This window comes from Temnothorax longispinosus, chromosome 9, assembly GCF_030848805.1.
Source record: "Temnothorax longispinosus isolate EJ_2023e chromosome 9, Tlon_JGU_v1, whole genome shotgun sequence".
Classification (NCBI taxonomy): domain Eukaryota; kingdom Metazoa; phylum Arthropoda; class Insecta; order Hymenoptera; family Formicidae; genus Temnothorax; species Temnothorax longispinosus.
In genome coordinates, this window is record NC_092366.1 from 16,305,933 (window position 1) to 16,325,469 (window position 19,537).

Genomic DNA, 19,537 nt, shown 5'->3' on the forward strand with positions numbered 1-19,537 from the left:
CAGACATTAATCGCGCACGATATATCTCTGATAGATCGAATGTATCGTCGGAATAAAAATAGGGATCGTCCTTGTTCGTGCAATAAAAGGTCGTTAAGATTGAAACGATATATATTAAATGTAATATTAATCTTTTCCATTATAATAAAATAATATTAAGAAAAAATTGCGAGCACAGAGCTTGTAACAAACGGCCAACAACATTCATAAAATATTATCTTTCTTCTTCACAGATTAAAAAAAGTGTTAGATTCTGTTTAATATACGATATACGCGATAATCAATCAATGTTAACACACTGTGCACTGTAAAGAATACTTTTTCATGAATATATACTATAAACATAGTACATAGTGCTTTGTGTACATTGCTTCGTTTCTTATTTTGTGCTGCTTATACTGCTCCCGACGTGCAATTTTATAGATAATATCGGTGAATCAGTCGCGAAAAAACGACAGTGAACCGTGAAAATCTAATTACTCAAGTTAATGGCCTGATATTGCCGCCATTGCTCGGCAGTGTATTATTCCGCGTGACACGGCATTTTCTGCCAGTGTATGCTCGTTCTTCTTCTCGCGTGTGCGAAAGAGCGTGCACAATTTACTCGGAAAACGAAACTCATCGGTCATCAAACGGTCGCATCGATGCAAGTGATTTTGAGATATGGAATATTATCATCAATATGTCAGCTTTTTCGCCTAAGTCAATAGCAATAATCGTCACGTTCATCTAGAAACGCGATTCTTCTACGCTTTATTAACGCTTTATAACGTATCGCGAAACGGAACGCGTGTATCGTGTGCAAATGATCTCAGCATACGGTATTTGTGTATCCGTGTGTCGTATATTGTATAGACATGTGAGATACGAGTAGTGCCGTATTTGTGCAAAGTCGAGTGTTCCTCGTGTATTACATAGTCATAGAGTACATCAATCTTTATTTACTTCAGCTTGACTCTCGTCAAGAAGTCATGGAGTATACATAGGAGTTGACAGGAAGAAAAGAAGCTCCGTTTTTTCTCAATATTAATTCTAAACGCAGAATCTTTTGGTTGTGATATCAATTCGGCAATTTAACCATGAATTAGCAGAGCCTATTGTAAAATAAGATTAATGATGTTTGTAAAATATGTCGAAGCTAACAATCTTTATTATCTAAATCGTCTTATCTTTATGATCAGTTTCAGTAAGCAGCTTCAGTAACATATCCTTTTCGTTTATTCGTATCGCATTTTATGCTCACAGAAGATCAATTTACATAATTCGAACCTGGTGGTAAAGTGTAGATTATCACGTTTAGCGATACATTTTATTCTTTTGCAATTCCATAATCCGCTTTAATGCTACACGTGCTTTCTCGAAGGTCGACGTAAATTTCACATTCAAAGAGTATTCGGTTCGTTATAAGGCGTTTAACGGCAGTTAGTATCAAACTGGTAGTAAAAATTGATAATTTTAAATGCACACATATTCTCCAGGCAAATACTACCACACCTGCTTGCTATCTACGAAAAGTGCCTTTCTAATTTTTCATCCTACCGAGCAAGATAATATAAGTATGTACATACATACTTCTGGTGTAACGTTCACCGCAATCTCGTTCGCTAGGCATGTTTCTTAGTCCAATCGACGATACTTTATTTTTAAACGATATTCAACTCGTCAATTTAATATTATTATTATTATTATTAGCGTGATCAAATGCATTTGTTATCAACGCATACCCAATTTTACATCATATTATTGCAATTATGAATCCTTGTTTGTTGATGTTGATCTTTGTAACTGGATTGTTGAAATTGTTTAATTAATATAATGCTTATGAATTAGATAATAATGAGTTGCATTGCGAAATTATATATATGAATGGCACATAACGGTACTATAAAAATATATAAGAGTACATTCGAAATTTGCAAAATTATTCAATGTTTGATATATAATTTCAATAACCATTCATTCGAACATTTATTTAGGTTAAAAACATAGAAGCTTTTCTATTTCATTCCGGACAATTACGTATCTACATGCGTTGATATATGAGATACACATGCGTATACTTAGCGATATGCTATCCAGTGCATGCGATCACTAGACTACACTTACGCAAGGTCAATCGTCTCTCCAGTGATTCTAACACGTCATAAGTGGGCAAGATTCAACGCATAATACGCAATAAGTCCCGCGATATACTAGCTATCCGTAATGATATTATCCAATATAGTATTCTCAATAAAACGCCAAAATTGTGTTCTTTTGACGCGATAAATTTTATTGATTCTCTACAAAAAACAATATTAAAGCACAAATGTCGAGAAACGCGTTATTTTTTATGACGTTTATTTTACTTATCGAGAAGAACCATCAAAAATTTTTTTGAAAAATATCACAGCTAATGATTCCTATACTCTGATTTTTCTGAGAATTGTGATATTGAAACCATTGTATATATTTATACATGGAAAATACGCCACGGCCGATAGATGCAACGCAAAGATTAGCAATGATGCGGCCGACGACGCGGCAAACAGCAACATCACGAGATATTTTCGCATCACGTTGGTACGTATTGCACGCGCCTCGGTTATATCACGTCAAGTGGACCGATCGTAAGCGCTAAGTATCCATCTAGCGCGTGCCAAAAGTGTCTGGGGGTGTATGAAAATATATTTTCGCGTCGCAGCATGAAACGACTGTTACTCGCTCGTATGCACGAACACGCGTGCAACGAATACGTGTGTGCAATGTGCTTTCCTATCAGTGCTATCGCAATCGTTATCACCCTTTTACGCGGCGTAGCCATGCGCGACCGCAGTAACCGGTAATTATCTTTACAGATTTTTATTGTTTATTATCTTCATACAGTTAACACTTATGGAATTGTATTAATCGCGCATCAAACGCGACATTCTGGACGATCCGATTTCCCTCATTAGAATTCATGCAGCAAACGAATCATCGATAAGTCTATTCGATTTGCTTTTTCTTCAGCGACTTAGGAGCGATTGGATGCATTTTAATTATATCTTTCCCGATATAGTCGTGTTGGCATGCAATTATTGTACGCATTAAATTACGAATAAGCATAATTTTTTCTACGCTATGTCGGTCGCGATAACAAGCTGTTAATCATCTCGCGACCTGGACTTGAGAGCATCGGAGAAATGCCGTGTCCGACTTTAAACCGATTTACACATTGCAAAACGTTATGCTTTTTTTAATTTTTTGTAATCCAAATTATTTCTCATAAATAAGCGATCAAATATTTTGTTTTTAATTTTATTTAATTGGCGAATCTAACGTAAATCAAAGAATTTTTATTAATTGCAGCAATTTATAGAGATCCCGAAAACATAAAACGCGTATCAATTGCAATACTTCAGGAACTGTGCAAGAGATTATTATTGTGAAACATCAGTAAATTTAACAAAACCTCGAAAAATTATTTTAAATGCCCACAATTAGATAATATCGTTGTAATGTGCTTATTTCGCACTTATGTGAACTATGGCATCGACACGTGGGAAGTAATTAAGGTGTATCATACGCGCATTAGTATCTGACTTATTATTTACATTATACCAGACTGGTGCTGCTACCTCTGCGCAGGTACTATTCTTATGGCAAAGCCATTCTTACTTCTTCACGAGGAGCGTCATTAATCTCTGACACGTGCGCGGAGGTGTGGACATCCGCTATTTAACTGCAAGTGTCATTCCGATGCGTTTAGACTTGTCAGACACGCGTGCATGTTGGTTATACGTCAAATTAGTCAACGAAAGATGCACGTGTTTTTTTTTCAGAGAGGTAATACGATTATATTAATTAGGATATCCTCATTTATCAAATATATTCCCGCAAGATTCGTATAAATAAATCACGTTTGGAACGTTCCGAAATTATACATTAAGCTAAATTAAAATGTATATTTGACCTCTTGACCTAGTTCTTTTTATATATACTTTGACCAACTGACGACTCTCACTCAAGCACTTATTATAGATAGATAGATATGCATTCTTTGTACTACATGCTAATATTAACATGTTATTATAATATCTAGTATATATTAATCTTGTCACACACAGTATTTGATACCCGTATAAATTCACGTGTTTTATACGCCCCGTTGGTAACAGTGCGTAACCATGTGCTTAGTGAGACGTGAAGCCGTCGTCCACCTCATACCATCGTCGCGTCGTTGGAATGTCGCTTTCCGCATAGACTTAAATATAATTATCCAACCGGGCAAACAAGACTGATTGCATTCATTCTTTTGCGATGTTTATTCCAAAACAATAATAATCGGGATTAACGATATAATTTAACGAAATGCGCGACGACTAATTAGCAAGTCTGTGAAAGATAACGAGTCTGGGTTTGATCATAAATTGTGAATTTGATAACAACAATAATTAGTAATAATACTGATATATATATATATATATATATATATATATATATATATATATATATAACTATTACTTGTAACATATAAAAAAATACACAATAATAATAAGAATATGAGCACTGAGTAAGCATTCTATATTATAATACTTATAATGACAATTTTATAATAAAATTACAAGCATAAATTCGCCAATACTTCTTTGAATTAAGGAAACTAAATTCAAAGAAATTTATTTTCTTGCAAATAATAAATTTTTTTCAGTGTATATAATTAGATTATGTCTTAAGGCGCTAAACCCTTTCCATAAATAAACTATAAGCGATTTATAATGGTCAAGTAGAGTCAAACAGTAGTCAATTGGCTTAACACATTACATACCTGTTTTTCCTTTAGCAACTGTGTCACCTCCGTGAATTTACCTCAAATACATAAATTGTTCACATGACTGTTTGAAATACACTAGTGGTATAAAAGTTTTAATTGTGCGAGATTAAAATACAAAATTAAAAATTAAAAAAGTATTGCAGCTACAAGAAATGATTTCAAATATTTTTTATGCAAAGGACGAATCCGAATTCGTAAGAAAATATGTGATTGAGAAATAGCGCGGTAAGTTCGAAACATAAAAATGCAATAAAAAAACATTTCAAAGTTTAATTTTTAAAATTATATTTTCAACACGGGGGTAAACTTACACGACTAAAAAGATATAACTATAGCATAAACACATAGATTAAACCTAACGGCTTCAGCTTCACGCGAAAATACGTCGTACGAAGTAATTATTTATACGAGGCTGTGTCATGAAGCTTATTAGTTACGCGCATCACATGTTTAATTGCAAGATCTGTGGCAATGATACTAATCGTCAACAACTTTGCTGTTGAATGCGACACGGTGCAATAGTGGCGTTATTTCAGCGCTGCCGCAAATCGTTCGTCGACCGTTAAATAAAAGTATCTCGCAACGGTTCTGGGCGAATAGTCAATGATCCGGAACCAAAGCGATTTACGATGAAGGAGAGAAGGTTTTATCCGAGTATCGATTATCCACAGTCATAATTAGCAAGAAACGTGTATTTTTCTTTGACGCCTTAGGCCGCTCCTGACTTTCTTCGGGATAAGACAACCGGATCTGCTAATACGCATATCTTTAATAACCGATTAATCATTTTTTCCCCGCGAGCTTGAGTCTCTTATAAAAATTCTTATCAGAATATTCAAGTGGTTTAACGAACATCGTTTAACAAACTCCGTTTAGATGCTCATTTATATTATTTATATTATTTTTACGCGTAGCATATTCTTTACAAAACACGGAAGTCAGCGAAATAGAATATCGACTTTGGATGTAGGTACTAAAATCAGATATAGCTAGCAAAGATCATTTTCGTTTACGCTGGCTGTTATCCAATAGTAAAATTAAGCACTCGCGTTGGAGAGTTGAGACAAGTATGTAACGACGGCTACATTATAATTGCAAAAATATCCGGTAACGATTCCTGCTTGGCACGGTTCGTATATTTACTGCGGAGTGTTATAAGTGTGGTAATATGTAACTTTTATGTAACAATGATAATAATATGTTACTTTTGTACGTCAAGGAGTCCGGTTCTAATAATATAGACATACGTAAAATGTATATATTATTGGCAACACCCCATTCAGGTTCAGAAACTAAATATTTTTAATTCGCAGACGTAATTTTTTAATAAAATGCTTTATCAACGAAGCAGATAATGAAAGTTAAATAAGTTGAATTAATCCGTTTATTTATTATTCATCTGCACCTAGATTCTCTCACTAATTCTCACCTGTTTTGCAATAACATTATTTCTCATTCCGATTGTCAAGTTATACACAATCGTCAATTATTTTCAAGCAACGTTATTGATTGATGGTGCAAGAGCAGATCTTCAAGTGTAGAAAAACATCAATAGCCACGCATTATCGGCCTGCTTTGCCATTGTATGTACAACGGCTGACAAGAAGCATTCTCGTGAAGCATCTCGGTCTGCGAGAATACAATGGAATTAAAAATGTTTGGCGTGTACGTAAAACTTGCGCGTTTAAACGCACCGCCGCAACACCAAACAGGTTCTCACGTTTTTGCATAATCTTCGTGACATAACGAGGCAACATCTTCTGTGACGAGATCAAAATTGTTTCTTCTGAGGCGAGAAAAGACTTTTCGTTGACTTTTCTGGTATTTTTCTTCTATAGCTTTCCCAAGATTATCTTCACGACGAAGACATTAAATAGTTTTGCAATCAAGCACTTTATAATAATAAGCAAGGCATCAGTTTTCATCAGAATATAATTATAAATAATTTCCACGGAAACGTATTTTCCTACGGATGTCAGGTGTACGCGGAAATAGAATTTTAATCGTATCGAAATTGGCAAGGTTCTTGAGAGAAAAAAATAAACATGTACCTATAATTCATAGTTAACGTTTAATCACAAGTATTTTAGAAAATGTCGGATTTTATTTATCGCAATGTTTCTTCTGCAAATTTTTTTCCGTTTTTCCGTTTTCCGTTCAGTATAGCCATATAGAAGATGGAAATTATAAAACACAATACAATTTTTTCATTTAAAAAAATCGTTCCGTAATCTTTTAAATATAATATATATAAGATTTTCAAAATTTCAATACTTATGCTTTTAATATTTATATGCCAATTTCGATTTATTATTCTGACATCGGCAAACATTAAATATATCTTCTTGTTGCTGCGCTGGTTCCCAATTAAGTTTGTACCAATTCTTGAGTGCATAAATTTGCATTAGAAATATATTGCTGAGCTTCTGGCTTAAATTTAATCAATTTTCTTTATTACTCCATTCATATGGAGGTCAGTATTATCAAGAAGTAATCAAATCTAATTATAAACTTCAAATAATTAGAAGAGCAATGCTAAGTTTCAAAAATTTAAATTTTTGATTATATGTAATTCAAGGTGGAAATAAATTATATTTAAATAAAAATGGAAAATATATTAAATATATAATTATGAATGAAAAAGTTATATTTTGCACGATATTCCGGCGAATAATTTTCAACTGACGAATTATAGCTATAAGACAGAAAAATTCAAGTTAATATTTCGATAATATTGAATTTATTATGTAGTTTTATATTTATTTCTATATAGTAATAAATAAGAAAAGTTCTTCATTTAAATTTAAATATTTTACATTTAATATCATTATTTGCTAGAAAGTTTATCATTTATTTTTGTGTAATAAACATTTTTTAAGGCTCCTGTTCACTCATTGCAGTTATCTTGGATTGACGTCAGAGCAAGAAAATACATCATGAAAATTCTTGCAACATACATTAAAATAAAAATATTTTTCAATAAAATAGTGTAATCGATAGAATAGACTTGTAAAATATACCAAAAACTGACCTTTTTTTCAGTAATCAATAAATAACCTATATGTGTCGAATTGAATTGTATCTAATCTAAGAAGAAAGCAAGTTGTTTGACAGCTGTCAAATTGAAATAAATATTTGCTTTTACATATTAATTATAACAAAATAAAAATCTTCAGTATTTTAACACACTGCGATATTTTAAATATAAAAACACTATTCTAAAACGAAAAATGACGCTGTAAGTTGCAAGAATAATTTTTCACGTTATTTTTCACGTCTTATTCACAATTTTGCCAAGTGTGATGGTGTCAACGCGGACGTGACAATCGAGCCAGCAGGAGCCTTAAATATTTAGATCGTATGTAATACTTCTAAGTCGATGATTTAAAAATTTTAGAAAGAAAATTTTAATACATGCGTTTGATACTGCTCTTTTCCAAAAATATTTTTTTTTCTTTACCTTGACGGAAATATTTAAAAAAATGTCTCACCTTGAGAGATGTTAGCAGCAAATTCCAAAGCGGCATTATTTTTAATTCCCGCGTCCAAGTCATAGGCACATTTGTTGAGGCTGGCTAAGATATACCACATCTTTGAAGGATCTCTCAAGACCGTGAAACCAGACTTCTGTATCTCCTGCAGAGTATAGTTTGTTAAAACGTGAAAGCCATCTGAAATTCAACAAAGATTCAAACGTGAGAGAAAGTTGCTGTGTTCATGCATATGTATACATATATATGTAGGTATATGAGAATAAATGTATCCATGCCATGGATATCTGAACTGAGGGAATTTGTGGAGAGGGTTAATAGTGGATTAAAGATAAATGGAGTCTAAAATCAAACAGAGTCGCGGACAAATTCTCCGATAGTTACGTTATGATATATTAGACACTGCGGCAACCAATAGTGGCGCATCTAGTCCTTGTGGCTCCGCCCACTAAAGACTCCCCGGATCGTTTTAAAAATAAGGAAATGGCCCCTTGCCTTTCGTGCCCTCACCCCCGTCCATTCTTGAACACCATCACTGCCCCACTCCCAGCTAATGTCGATAGCTCCCTTTTCCTCCCTCTATCGCTGCGAAGCCGACCCGTACGACCCAGCGGAATAGACAACGGCGCGATGCAGGTGCCGCGTCGCCGGGACGCATGGCGTTGGTTCCCTCCTTTTACGCGCCCAGGTGTACCCGGCCAACCACGTGCTGCTGTGCGCGCGTGTGCACATGACGAGAGCGAGAGAGGAAGAATAGAGAGCGATGGGAGGAGCCGAGATGGGGAAGAGTTCCGGGGAAAAGAACGAGAATATGGAGAAGGGATTTAGCAGCGTGACTTTCGAGTTCGCGCGCGCGTTTTAACTCATTGAACTATAATACTACTGCCACTACTGGAAAGAGCACACACATATTCCTATATATCAAGAAACACGGTAGTATTTCGCGCCAAGTGATGCATGTACACGCAGCAAAAAACAAAAAAGGAAAAAAAAGCTGCTACCCAAAATCTCTCTTTCTCTTCCCGTTTCTGTTCTCCAAGCATCTATTGTTCGCTACGAACTTTCACCAGGCGACGCCATTTTGCATGAGATGCACTATAATACGCGAAAAGAAGGATATCGCAATACAGCGAATATAACAGTCTACAGTCTATTATTATCCGCTATTAACCCTAAGCTCTAAAGCAGTCGCGTAGATGATGATTTAGCCTTTTAATATTTCATTCTGTCCGTAACTTAAATCACTAACAAATCAAGAATCAAACTCCCTTGACAAACTTGATAATATGCAATATACTTATTTAAGAAAATTTTAGGTATTGTTTCGGAAACACGCTGCGAAATTGGGCTTTTAAGAGACTTGGGCTTTTTTGATTATTCAAAAATTAAATTCAAGCCATTAGCATTATAGTAAGCTTACGCTTAAAAAAACTCACTGACATTGAGACTTTCCCGTTTACAAAAATGGAACATTGGTAATTAAGTTATATAAACATTACATTTTATAAGCTTCTATACGTATGACTTCTCCCTCCTGTTACATACTTTGTGATAAGGATTGTTCTCATATATCAACCGAAGGAGAACGCATTATCGCATTAAATCCACTCTCGTTACTATGCGATTCTCAGTAATCTACGCTCGTGTTATCGGCGACAGGATCGATTACGTAAGATGAGAGGAGTTACAAATGATATCATTCGGTTCCGTGAACAGCGCGATAAAACAGATGTGACAGGATGAACGCCTGTTGTGCATATCTCATCATGATACGTTTATATTTATTTCTTATCCGACCGAATCCTTTCGCAGAAGAGAAACGGAGAAATGTATATATAGCTAAAATTCGGGACCGATGAAATAATCCCGATAATATTTAGATGTGTGTCTCTCTAGTGAAGATATGAGTATGTTGCGCTATGACGTTATGAATGACTGTCCGTACTCTTTGATTATATTAATTGACCCGTCTCGTAACGAAGAAACACGATCCATTCGTGTAACATTAGTTAACAGAAATAATTTTATATTGTAATCGATATTTAAAGTATCTTTGACTGGTCTTAGCTTCTTCGCTATTTTCATAATCTTTTTTTACTATTAAATTTTTTTGACCCTACTATTCCCCGAAGTTATATATTATATTTACAGATAAATCCACAACTAGTAAACGAGCGTGAACAAATGCGAATGAACAACTTATTTCAACGTGCAAACGCGGCGATACAAATTCTTAATCTAACAAAAAATATATAGACAGTGAAACAGTGAGATATACGTTTAATATCCTCACGGTAATTTCAAAACGAGAAGAGACTTTGAACTTAACTACAAGATCTCCAACATATGTAGCTTAAAGACGACACATTAACATTTAGAAATGATATAATGGATTAGTATCTAATTACTGCTTAATTAAATGGAAAATTATCACATGCATGAAATTAATCTCTATCAGTTAATATATAAATACATGTGAACAAACACATTTTCTACATCCAAACCTAGGTAATAATTTTAGGTGTAATCATTCTAGATGTAACCATTCGCTGATATCCTTGGAAAATCAATAAGATAAACAAATAATTATTTTTTTTTAAAGCCGTCAAAGCGTGCACTTCTATATGATGGAAAAATGTTACCTTGAAACGTGCGATAAAAATATCATTAAAATGCAATAAAAGTAACGTAAGTTACAAACATATAGCCTTATCAGAGCATTATCGGCGCTAGAAAGACATTTTCATGTTATTATCATAAATAAATAAGGAACGTACATGTCTATCAATATTTATTTTTCACTATCTTCTACAAAAAATAAAACCTATCCAAACAATCTTGGATCATATTCTTGTGATTGCACCAAGAAAACTGGGAATTTAATTACAAAATTAAATTACCGAAGGATGTAATTAGACTGAAACATCTATTAATATCTATTAATTAATTGTCGTACACAAATCTTATACGCAAAAAATATAATAAAAATGTGATAAAATAATAAAATGTTTCACAAAATTATGTTATAAGTATAGTGTTATAACATTATGTTAAGTACCACCAAAGCTATTATTATAGGTAGTTGTGACTCATTTTTTACTTTGCTATATACCTATAATAAAGTGTATAACATGTATTTCAACTAGATACTTTAAAAATAGATATGTGCGCAAGTCTCTTAAAAGTGTATTGTTCAAACCGCGATGTACTAGAGAAACAACTTTATTAAATTCAATTTTGATTTTGAAGATATAAAAGATAAATATACATTCATATTAAATAAATAAAGAAACAAAATAAAATGTCTGTTATGGTGCTTCATTAATATAATTCTGCTGGAGCTGCTCTTTTCGTACCCTTTTAATTCTTTGACCCGATGCGCGCGATAAGTATCGTGTCACCTATTATACCGTCTTATCGTCGCAATTAGTGTTAGATCATAAAAAAAGTAGTAATTAGCCAGCTTCGATCTGTCCGGCCAACAAAGACGATTATACGAGTTTTATAGCAGTGGACTCTTTGATCACACGAGAGCGCTCGTTAAATTGGTGCCGCGTCAGTTTCGTCCTTAACGAAGGCAGAGCGCCGCCGACTTTGTTAGATCCTCATAAAACGTCGTGTTCCTCAACCGGTGCCACGAAAAATTTCTTGGGGTCGGAGTGTACGTCGTAAAAAACTAACTATGAAACGCGCCGCTCGTAAAACTGTTTCCGAGACCGCGGGATCAGCATGAACGTTAACCCGAAAAATCTGAAAGTTCGATTCTACGTGGTGAATCGTGCCGCCAGCAAACTTTAATCCCCTAAGTCATTATTGCTTCTTGTTGCTATCGAATGTAAATCGTGTGCGTCCGACTCATATAAAAGGATCGTAAGACCTCCGGGCCGTCGTAAATCCTACTATTCTCGCGCTTGAACAATTTCAACATAAACCACCTCCAAAGTTACATGACTCAAAGGAAAATAACGCGCAATGAAGTAACTTGAAAGAAAAAAAAACAGTTATTGCTACCATTCAATATAAGTTTCTTTCTTATATAAGTAACTCAAAAGTATTTTCATCATTACGTTCAACTATTCTAATACTAATCGTAATAAAACGTAATAAAACCCTTGCGTGTCAATGACAAAGGTATTCGGCAGCAGGTAGAGCAGTAACGATCACTTTTAACACGTTGACACGTTAGTCGAGAGAATCTGCGTATTTCGAGCTCGTCACGGACTAGGAGCTCGTATTGCACAGTCAAACGTGCCTCCCTCACATATGGATCGCGGCTCGGTATAACGTTGGACACGACACTGCATCAAACACAACATGCAGGGGTTGAACAAGCTTTGTAGCAATGATACCGTTGTGTCACCGCGCGTAATCGAAACCAAGCGTCGCGTCACCGTCATGATACGACTGAGGGTTCGTTTCGTCGATGAGGAGCGTGTGTGACACAAACGCAACCTAACCATAAATATAAGCCAAATATGTGATTTATATAAGCTATTTATCAATTTAAAATAATTAATAAAAAACAATCTAAAAAATAGGTGTAATTTAAAATATTTAAAATTAAAACAAATATTTATTTTTACGCGGGAACAAGAACTAAAACATACGTCGAACGGCAAATAGGTCTCTGATCTATTGATAAATTTGGGGAAAACGCTCGATTATCGCGATTATCGAGTGGCCGCGGAAAATAATCCCACAATACTATTCTCGCTACCACACTATTTCCATAAATATAACCGAAGTCTCTGCAACAATTCCTCTGTCGCCTATAAAAATAGTAAACGCGGAATCGCAATAAGTTCCAGCGGAAAGAGTCGAAGGAACGGTCGTGAACGCAGCGGCTTTTACGAGACACGACATTTCGAAAGCAGTAAAATTCTATCCTGTCAAGCGTTCGCATAAAATTCTTGCTCGTCAGCCACTGTGGCGCAAACTCAGAGGGTGTAAGGAGCGTGCTCTCGATTCGCGAAAAGAAGAGAAAAAATAGATGTAATCGTAATTTCGTCGACCGCTTAGGCAACATGAGTAGCGTTAAAGAGGATAACGCTGTTTCTTCGTTAATTTCACTTATGTGTTTGTGACTGTACAACGTCGTATTACTCGCAACTATAAAAGTGTAAAATAATAAATAAACGCTCCCCGCCTCCAAATATATAGACAAACGTTTTAATCAAATGTTGCGCTAGTATTCTTTTACATATCTATGCATGTATGAAATACATCTTATGAAAAATAGTAATTGCATGTCACCAAACTTTCAATAAAGAAAATGATGACATGTTTCACGGGTATCGAGACGAAGTAGTTGTGCACGTATTACTACTACAAAAGTAACGTTGTCTACCGATGCGCGAACGACGTACAATGCAGAACGAGAAAGAGAGAGTGACGCAGACGAGGCGACGAAAGCGAGACGAAGAAACCATAAACACACTCGGAGACTGCTCGAGATGCCGCGAAGATCGTTGCCCTCTCGGAAGAGAGAAGGCGAAGGTCGTAAAGATTTTAGGACTCTTTGGACACGCGAAGTTGGCTCGCGCGACGATTCGCGAGAATGAAAATGAAGCGTCCTGACCCGCGTTTCCACCGTAAATTCCTTCGTTCCTTGAACGTTTCTCGTGATTCGCATCGAGTAAGCATCGACCAAGAGGAATGACATATAAGAAGAAAAAGGGATGTATCGCGCCACGACGATCACTCGTACACGTGCGCGCCTGCAAGTGTGCACTGTCGTCAGATCGTTGTCAACCACTGGGCACCATAATATTTTATGACATTTTTGTAATAGTGGTAGGCTGCCTCGCACAGAGAAAGAGATACGAGAGGGGAGAGAAAGTGACAGATCATTTAACCCCGTGCCTCGTAAAAGAGAACCGGCTCGACTCGCTAGACTGTGACCAACTTTACTACCCACCCTGTGCACCCTCCTTCCTATCGAAGTGGCCCTGCTATCAGGTGGCCAAAGCATATCCCTCTACCCGTGGCTAAACCACCCTCAAAACCGCTTCAATATATGCGGCTTATACATTTAAGCGACTAAAAATCACACATCAAGATTTTGCTTTTTTCGATTTTTCGATCACTCGATTGCTCCATCTATTATTCCGCATGGAAAGATATTCTCCGTGACAAATGATAAACGATGATTGTTTTATAAAACTTGTGAGCAAAATCTGACAAGACTTTTGTTGAAAAGATATCTTAACTTAGTAATTTCTAAAATCAAGATACATAAAAACTAATTCTAAAAATCTTCAGCAACATCTGTTAAGAATTAAAAAGCACTATAAAGAAATAAATTCATAATGTAAATGATTTTCAACTAATCTGATAAATTCTATCAATGTACCAAATGAGAAAACTAAACACGCAACGTTATAAATACATAAAACGACGCGCTACGATAGTTTACTGCCAACAATAGGCACGGCCGAATGACAAACATTTTGAATTGAACAGACTGCTTTTACAGCTTTCTGCACCGTCACGCTTGATCGTCTGTCGAACATCACGTGCTATAACAAATTGGGACACATTAAAAGTGCTACTTACAGACAGTTACGCGAGATAAATCAATCTGTTCTATGGAAGAACATAATCAGGCGCGCTTGGCAAAGACATCGTAGCCGTAAAACGTAAGGGATACCCAAAGTTTTCTTTCCCTCAGAATAAGAATATGCGACAACAAAGAAGCAACGAAACAGAGTCGAGAAGGAGACAAAAGCCTCCGTTGTATCATCGCAATGTCTAACGTTAAACGAAAGTGAAAAATCGATTTTTTGTCGGTGTGCACTGTAGATTATATCGTCGCCAGCAAGTCGTAACTTTCGCATCAGTGACATGACGATGGTAATAACTAAGATCGGGACAAAGGGTGGTTTCATCGTGAGAGAAGGAGAGATGAGTCAAACTGATGCGGGAACTCGACTTGCTAACGCGAAAGATTCGCTTAACAGGCTTTTGACGCTCGCATTATAATCGTAAAGTCAACGAAGCAAAAATCCTGCGATCATAATCCATACGAGATGTTGATTTGTCGAATCGTATTTTGTACATTTGTCACAGATACGACGATCTTATATTATATTATGTATGATACTTTTATCTCGGCAAATTTGAAACAAGTTCAACACGAAAGTCATATTAAATACACTCTCATGTAAAACTTTTTTAAATTTAACAGGATTATCTACATTTTTCTATTTAATGTACTGTAAATAGAAATACACTTCCAATTAAAAAGATATTTGTAGCTCTTGAAACGTTTTGTCGCCTTTATCGATATATTATTTCGAAGATCATAGTGAATCAATCACGTTAAAATGTATGAAAACTGTAACTATAATCCGTAATATAATCCGCGTCGATGTTTTAATCGCAAATTATACTCTCTTTATCCTTCAACGAAACGTTCACTTCTGCATGTGGGCAGCCATTATTCACCTCGAACTAATCGCAAACTTATTGCCTGTTAATAGTGTTTATACGATAAAGCTATAAAGCAAACGCCTTGTGTGCAGCTTGCGCGTAGGAATGGCTACAAATATCTTGATCAGCTTGATAAATAATTCATCGCAGCAGCGATAATTCATATAGCATCAAAAACTGAACTAATTATGACAAAGAGCTATTTACATATTACAAAAAGCTGTATATGTAAATTAGCATTTTAAATAACAGCGAAAAGAAAATATCAATGAAAGGTATCATGTTATCAGAAAATATAAACATATAAAGACTACATAACTAAGATAAAATAAAAAATATATTAATAAATATAGTAATAATATGAATAAGAAAAAAGTTCATACAATTTCGTATAAAAGTGCGTATTTAAATGCATTATTTAGACCTTTAGAAATTCTTATTCTACAATTGCTAGTTAATTAATATATAACACAGTTTCATAGCTTAATAAATTTTGTTTGTGTTCACGAAAATTTCAAAACAATCGCTACCTACCTGGGATAAGAGGCAACTTGCTAAGTACCGTGGTCGATAGATTGATCCCTATAAACTCAATGCCGATACGAGGCCCGTAATATAACAGTTATTCGTAAGTCAGTATATCGATTATTACACACAATTTAGGTAGTCTTTAGACTTAATATAAGGCAGCAATAAAATTACATTTTAATTAGAATTCCATGAAAACCTATGTCTTAACATCAGGCTGTATTTGAGAAAATACACAAATATTTGGTAATAGTCTAGCAATTAGTACATGAATATATTACACTACTTAAGGATATTCCTACGGTAATATCTAATCAAAACCTAAGTATATCTTTGCAATCCCTGAAACACTACTTTTTCTTCTTTTGTTCTTTTACTTCTAATGTTGCAATAATACTCCTATTATTGTAACATAAAAAATAATCTGAGAATGTCATAAATGCCATCTCAAAATGGCACGTGCATCCTTGAAAATAGCAGTTCTATTTTTAGAGCGTTTCGTGCAATAAATCCATCCTTCTCGGTTCGATCAAAAGATCTGCGAGAATGATTATCGAATTTTGTAAGTGGTTAGTCTAAACGAAATGTCATCGCACGCTGGTCAAGCAAGAAAGGAAACCGACACCGAGATTTACGAGTGGGATTTTCGGTGAGGTCTACCGAAAGGGAGTTAACGATCGTAAAAATCTCAATGATGATCAGTATAAGAATACGAGAGTTCTCTCCGTTTCGTAACCGATACCGCAAACGGTATCTCTCCGATTAACTTTCCGAGAACAGTAATGAGGGTCTATTAGTACATATAAAACACATAATTATAAAAATCCGTGGTTTAGGTTTCTTTCTTCAAGACATCCTCCAAATTTCATACTCTAACTAATTAGACTAGCAACATAATCAATAGTCTCGATAGAAATGTCTATCGATTAAGACAATTTATTGTGTTCAATTATATATATATATATATATATATATATATATATATAATATAATATAAATTATACGAAGGTATGCCGAATGCAAGAAACAACAAACTTCCTCTTTAACTTAATTATCACATGAAGCAACGAACACGAGCCAATTTCATAAGCCACACGTAGCTATACTCCACGCAGGAATAACGACGCGTTATTAAAAGCCCGAACTTAATATTTTGAAATACAAGCTCGTAAAGCCAAACTTTACAATCCCCATATACTTGTAATCACCTCTGGAGTATAACACCTCTACAACGCCATGGCGTGATGCCGACTTTCCGTATTATCGGGTGTCGCGCCACTTTCCCATTATCACTGATCACGATAATACCACAAGGATGTGCCCATGTTAATTTCGATGATTAACTCCGGTGGTTAACCCGCGCATGTATACGCTGTAAATTAATTAGCGCGCATTTATGGCCGATTCTGACAATGCACTTCGGAGCTTACGTAAGCATAAGCGAAATTCCCGGTGATGTTTCGTGTACGAAAATGTGAATTATCCTTATCTCTGAAATTATTTTCGAAAACGACTCAAAAAATAATAAAATATATTACTTCACAAATAAAAAAAAATTACGTAAACAAAAACGCCATGATAGGAGAATAAGTTCAATGATAAATGTACCGTTCACGAAAATATCCCCTTCTTTCCACCGCATATTTCTTCGTTCTCATAAAAAGACTTAACAATCCCGTTGTGGTATTATCCCAGTGGGAAATTGTAGATGCATTGTGTATACATTGCTTTCTCTCTCTTTCTCTTTCTCTCTCTCTCTCTCTAGAAAAGAGAATCACGTTGTCAATTCAGGTTTAGTGGTTAGCTCTGTGCACAAACTTTCTTCGCTTCCTTCAACCCATTTCGGGGACAAACTATTTCGTCCAAAAGTGAACAAAATAACGATAACTTTTAAAAACGAGCTGGATCGTAAAAGCAAGAGCGAGCTCCTAGGCTTCGGCTTTGGTTATAAGTTCGTATTATATTAGTCGAGTTCGCATGACCCGCCGGCCAATGCCGGCGCTCGTAAAACCAGGGTTAACATTAGGGTGGGTTGTCAAATGAAAGAGTGGCTTGAGTTTCGTTGGAATCCCTGTGAACGATGTTATAAGTACCTACGTTCGTTCACTTATACACCAAACACTTTCCGAACTTGGAGGCGACAATGACAAACACGACGTGACGACTTTCCGCATAGATTATTATTGAAGAGCAAAATAAAACGATTCCGACACAGTCGCTATCCGAAAAAATTTTCTTATCGTAAATTTATAAATCTCTGAATATTCTTTTCATTTATGGCACACATTGCATTATATGTGACTTTATTTATTTGCAAACAAAAAATCCTAGCTAGCATACTTCGATTTCAAAAGCCAATCGATAAAAGAAAAATGAGGCAAGAAAATTGCGAGAATGTCGAACGTACTGGTCGATTTAGCAATCTCAGAGACAGTGTGAGAATTGTTCCTCCGTGAAAGACGATCTCTCTTTCTTCGTCGAATGACATTTTGATGCTCGTGTACGATATAACGGTTTAAAGTGTACGTGTGAGAGTAAGCAATAATCTTCTTTGCTTGAATGCACTGAATGCCGATCTTTGTTCCTAGATTCCGCAACGGAGGAGGTCTCACTATCTCGCTACTATATGTATAATTTATTCTATAATTATTTCGCTTCATCATAACCATAGAGCAGTACCAGAAGCGAAATGCACTTATTACTTTATCACCGGAGACTATCACGGTTCGTGAACTTTGACGTTCCATCGTATTCTTTTTGCGGAGGTCGTTCGGTAAAAGGCCGAATAACCGCAAAGAGTCATGCGTTTGCGTTCCTAACTGCATGTGTACAACGTAAAAGTCGTGCGTAAATAACAAAATCCATGGATCGCCGATTCTCGCACTAAACTTACATTGTAATGTTTAGATCCTTTTTTGTACAATATAATAAACCGTTATGCACGCACCCGATTTATATCGTTGAATTAAATTGATCAGCGCTAACACGCGCGCGCGCAACGTCGTCGGTATACCCACACGAACTTATAAATAATTATATCATGCTATCGTCCCATGCAATATGATATCAAAAGGAAGTATATCTTTCCGGTTGTTCCTATTGCAAAATCTGTCCTAATGTCGGAGGAAAAGTTTCTTACGTAAAACGTAAGCAAACCTTTTTTAGCGGAAATAATTTGAACGATTAAAATAATTATTAGATTGTTACGCTCGTTTTATACAAAGCAATAAGTATATAGTGTGAAAAAGAGCCTACAATACGAGCTAAATAATAGGATGTCAACTTAATAAGT

The 19,537-nt window shown here is 35.4% G+C and overlaps 1 protein-coding gene across 1 annotated transcript in view; it reads right to left on the bottom strand.

The window, feature by feature from the left end:
* Window positions 1-1,132: 1,132 nt before the first annotated feature.
* The window catches only part of Dsx (transcription factor doublesex), a 30,450-nt gene continuing 12,045 nt past the window's right edge, over window positions 1,133-19,537 (bottom strand). The window contains exons 5-6 of the mRNA XM_071787297.1: window positions 8,287-8,466; window positions 1,133-7,490 (exon numbers count right to left, since the gene is read on the bottom strand). Of these exons, the coding sequence (XP_071643398.1) occupies window positions 7,369-7,490; window positions 8,287-8,466 (302 nt within the window). The 3' untranslated portion in view covers window positions 1,133-7,368. The remainder of the gene's footprint in view (window positions 7,491-8,286; window positions 8,467-19,537) is intronic.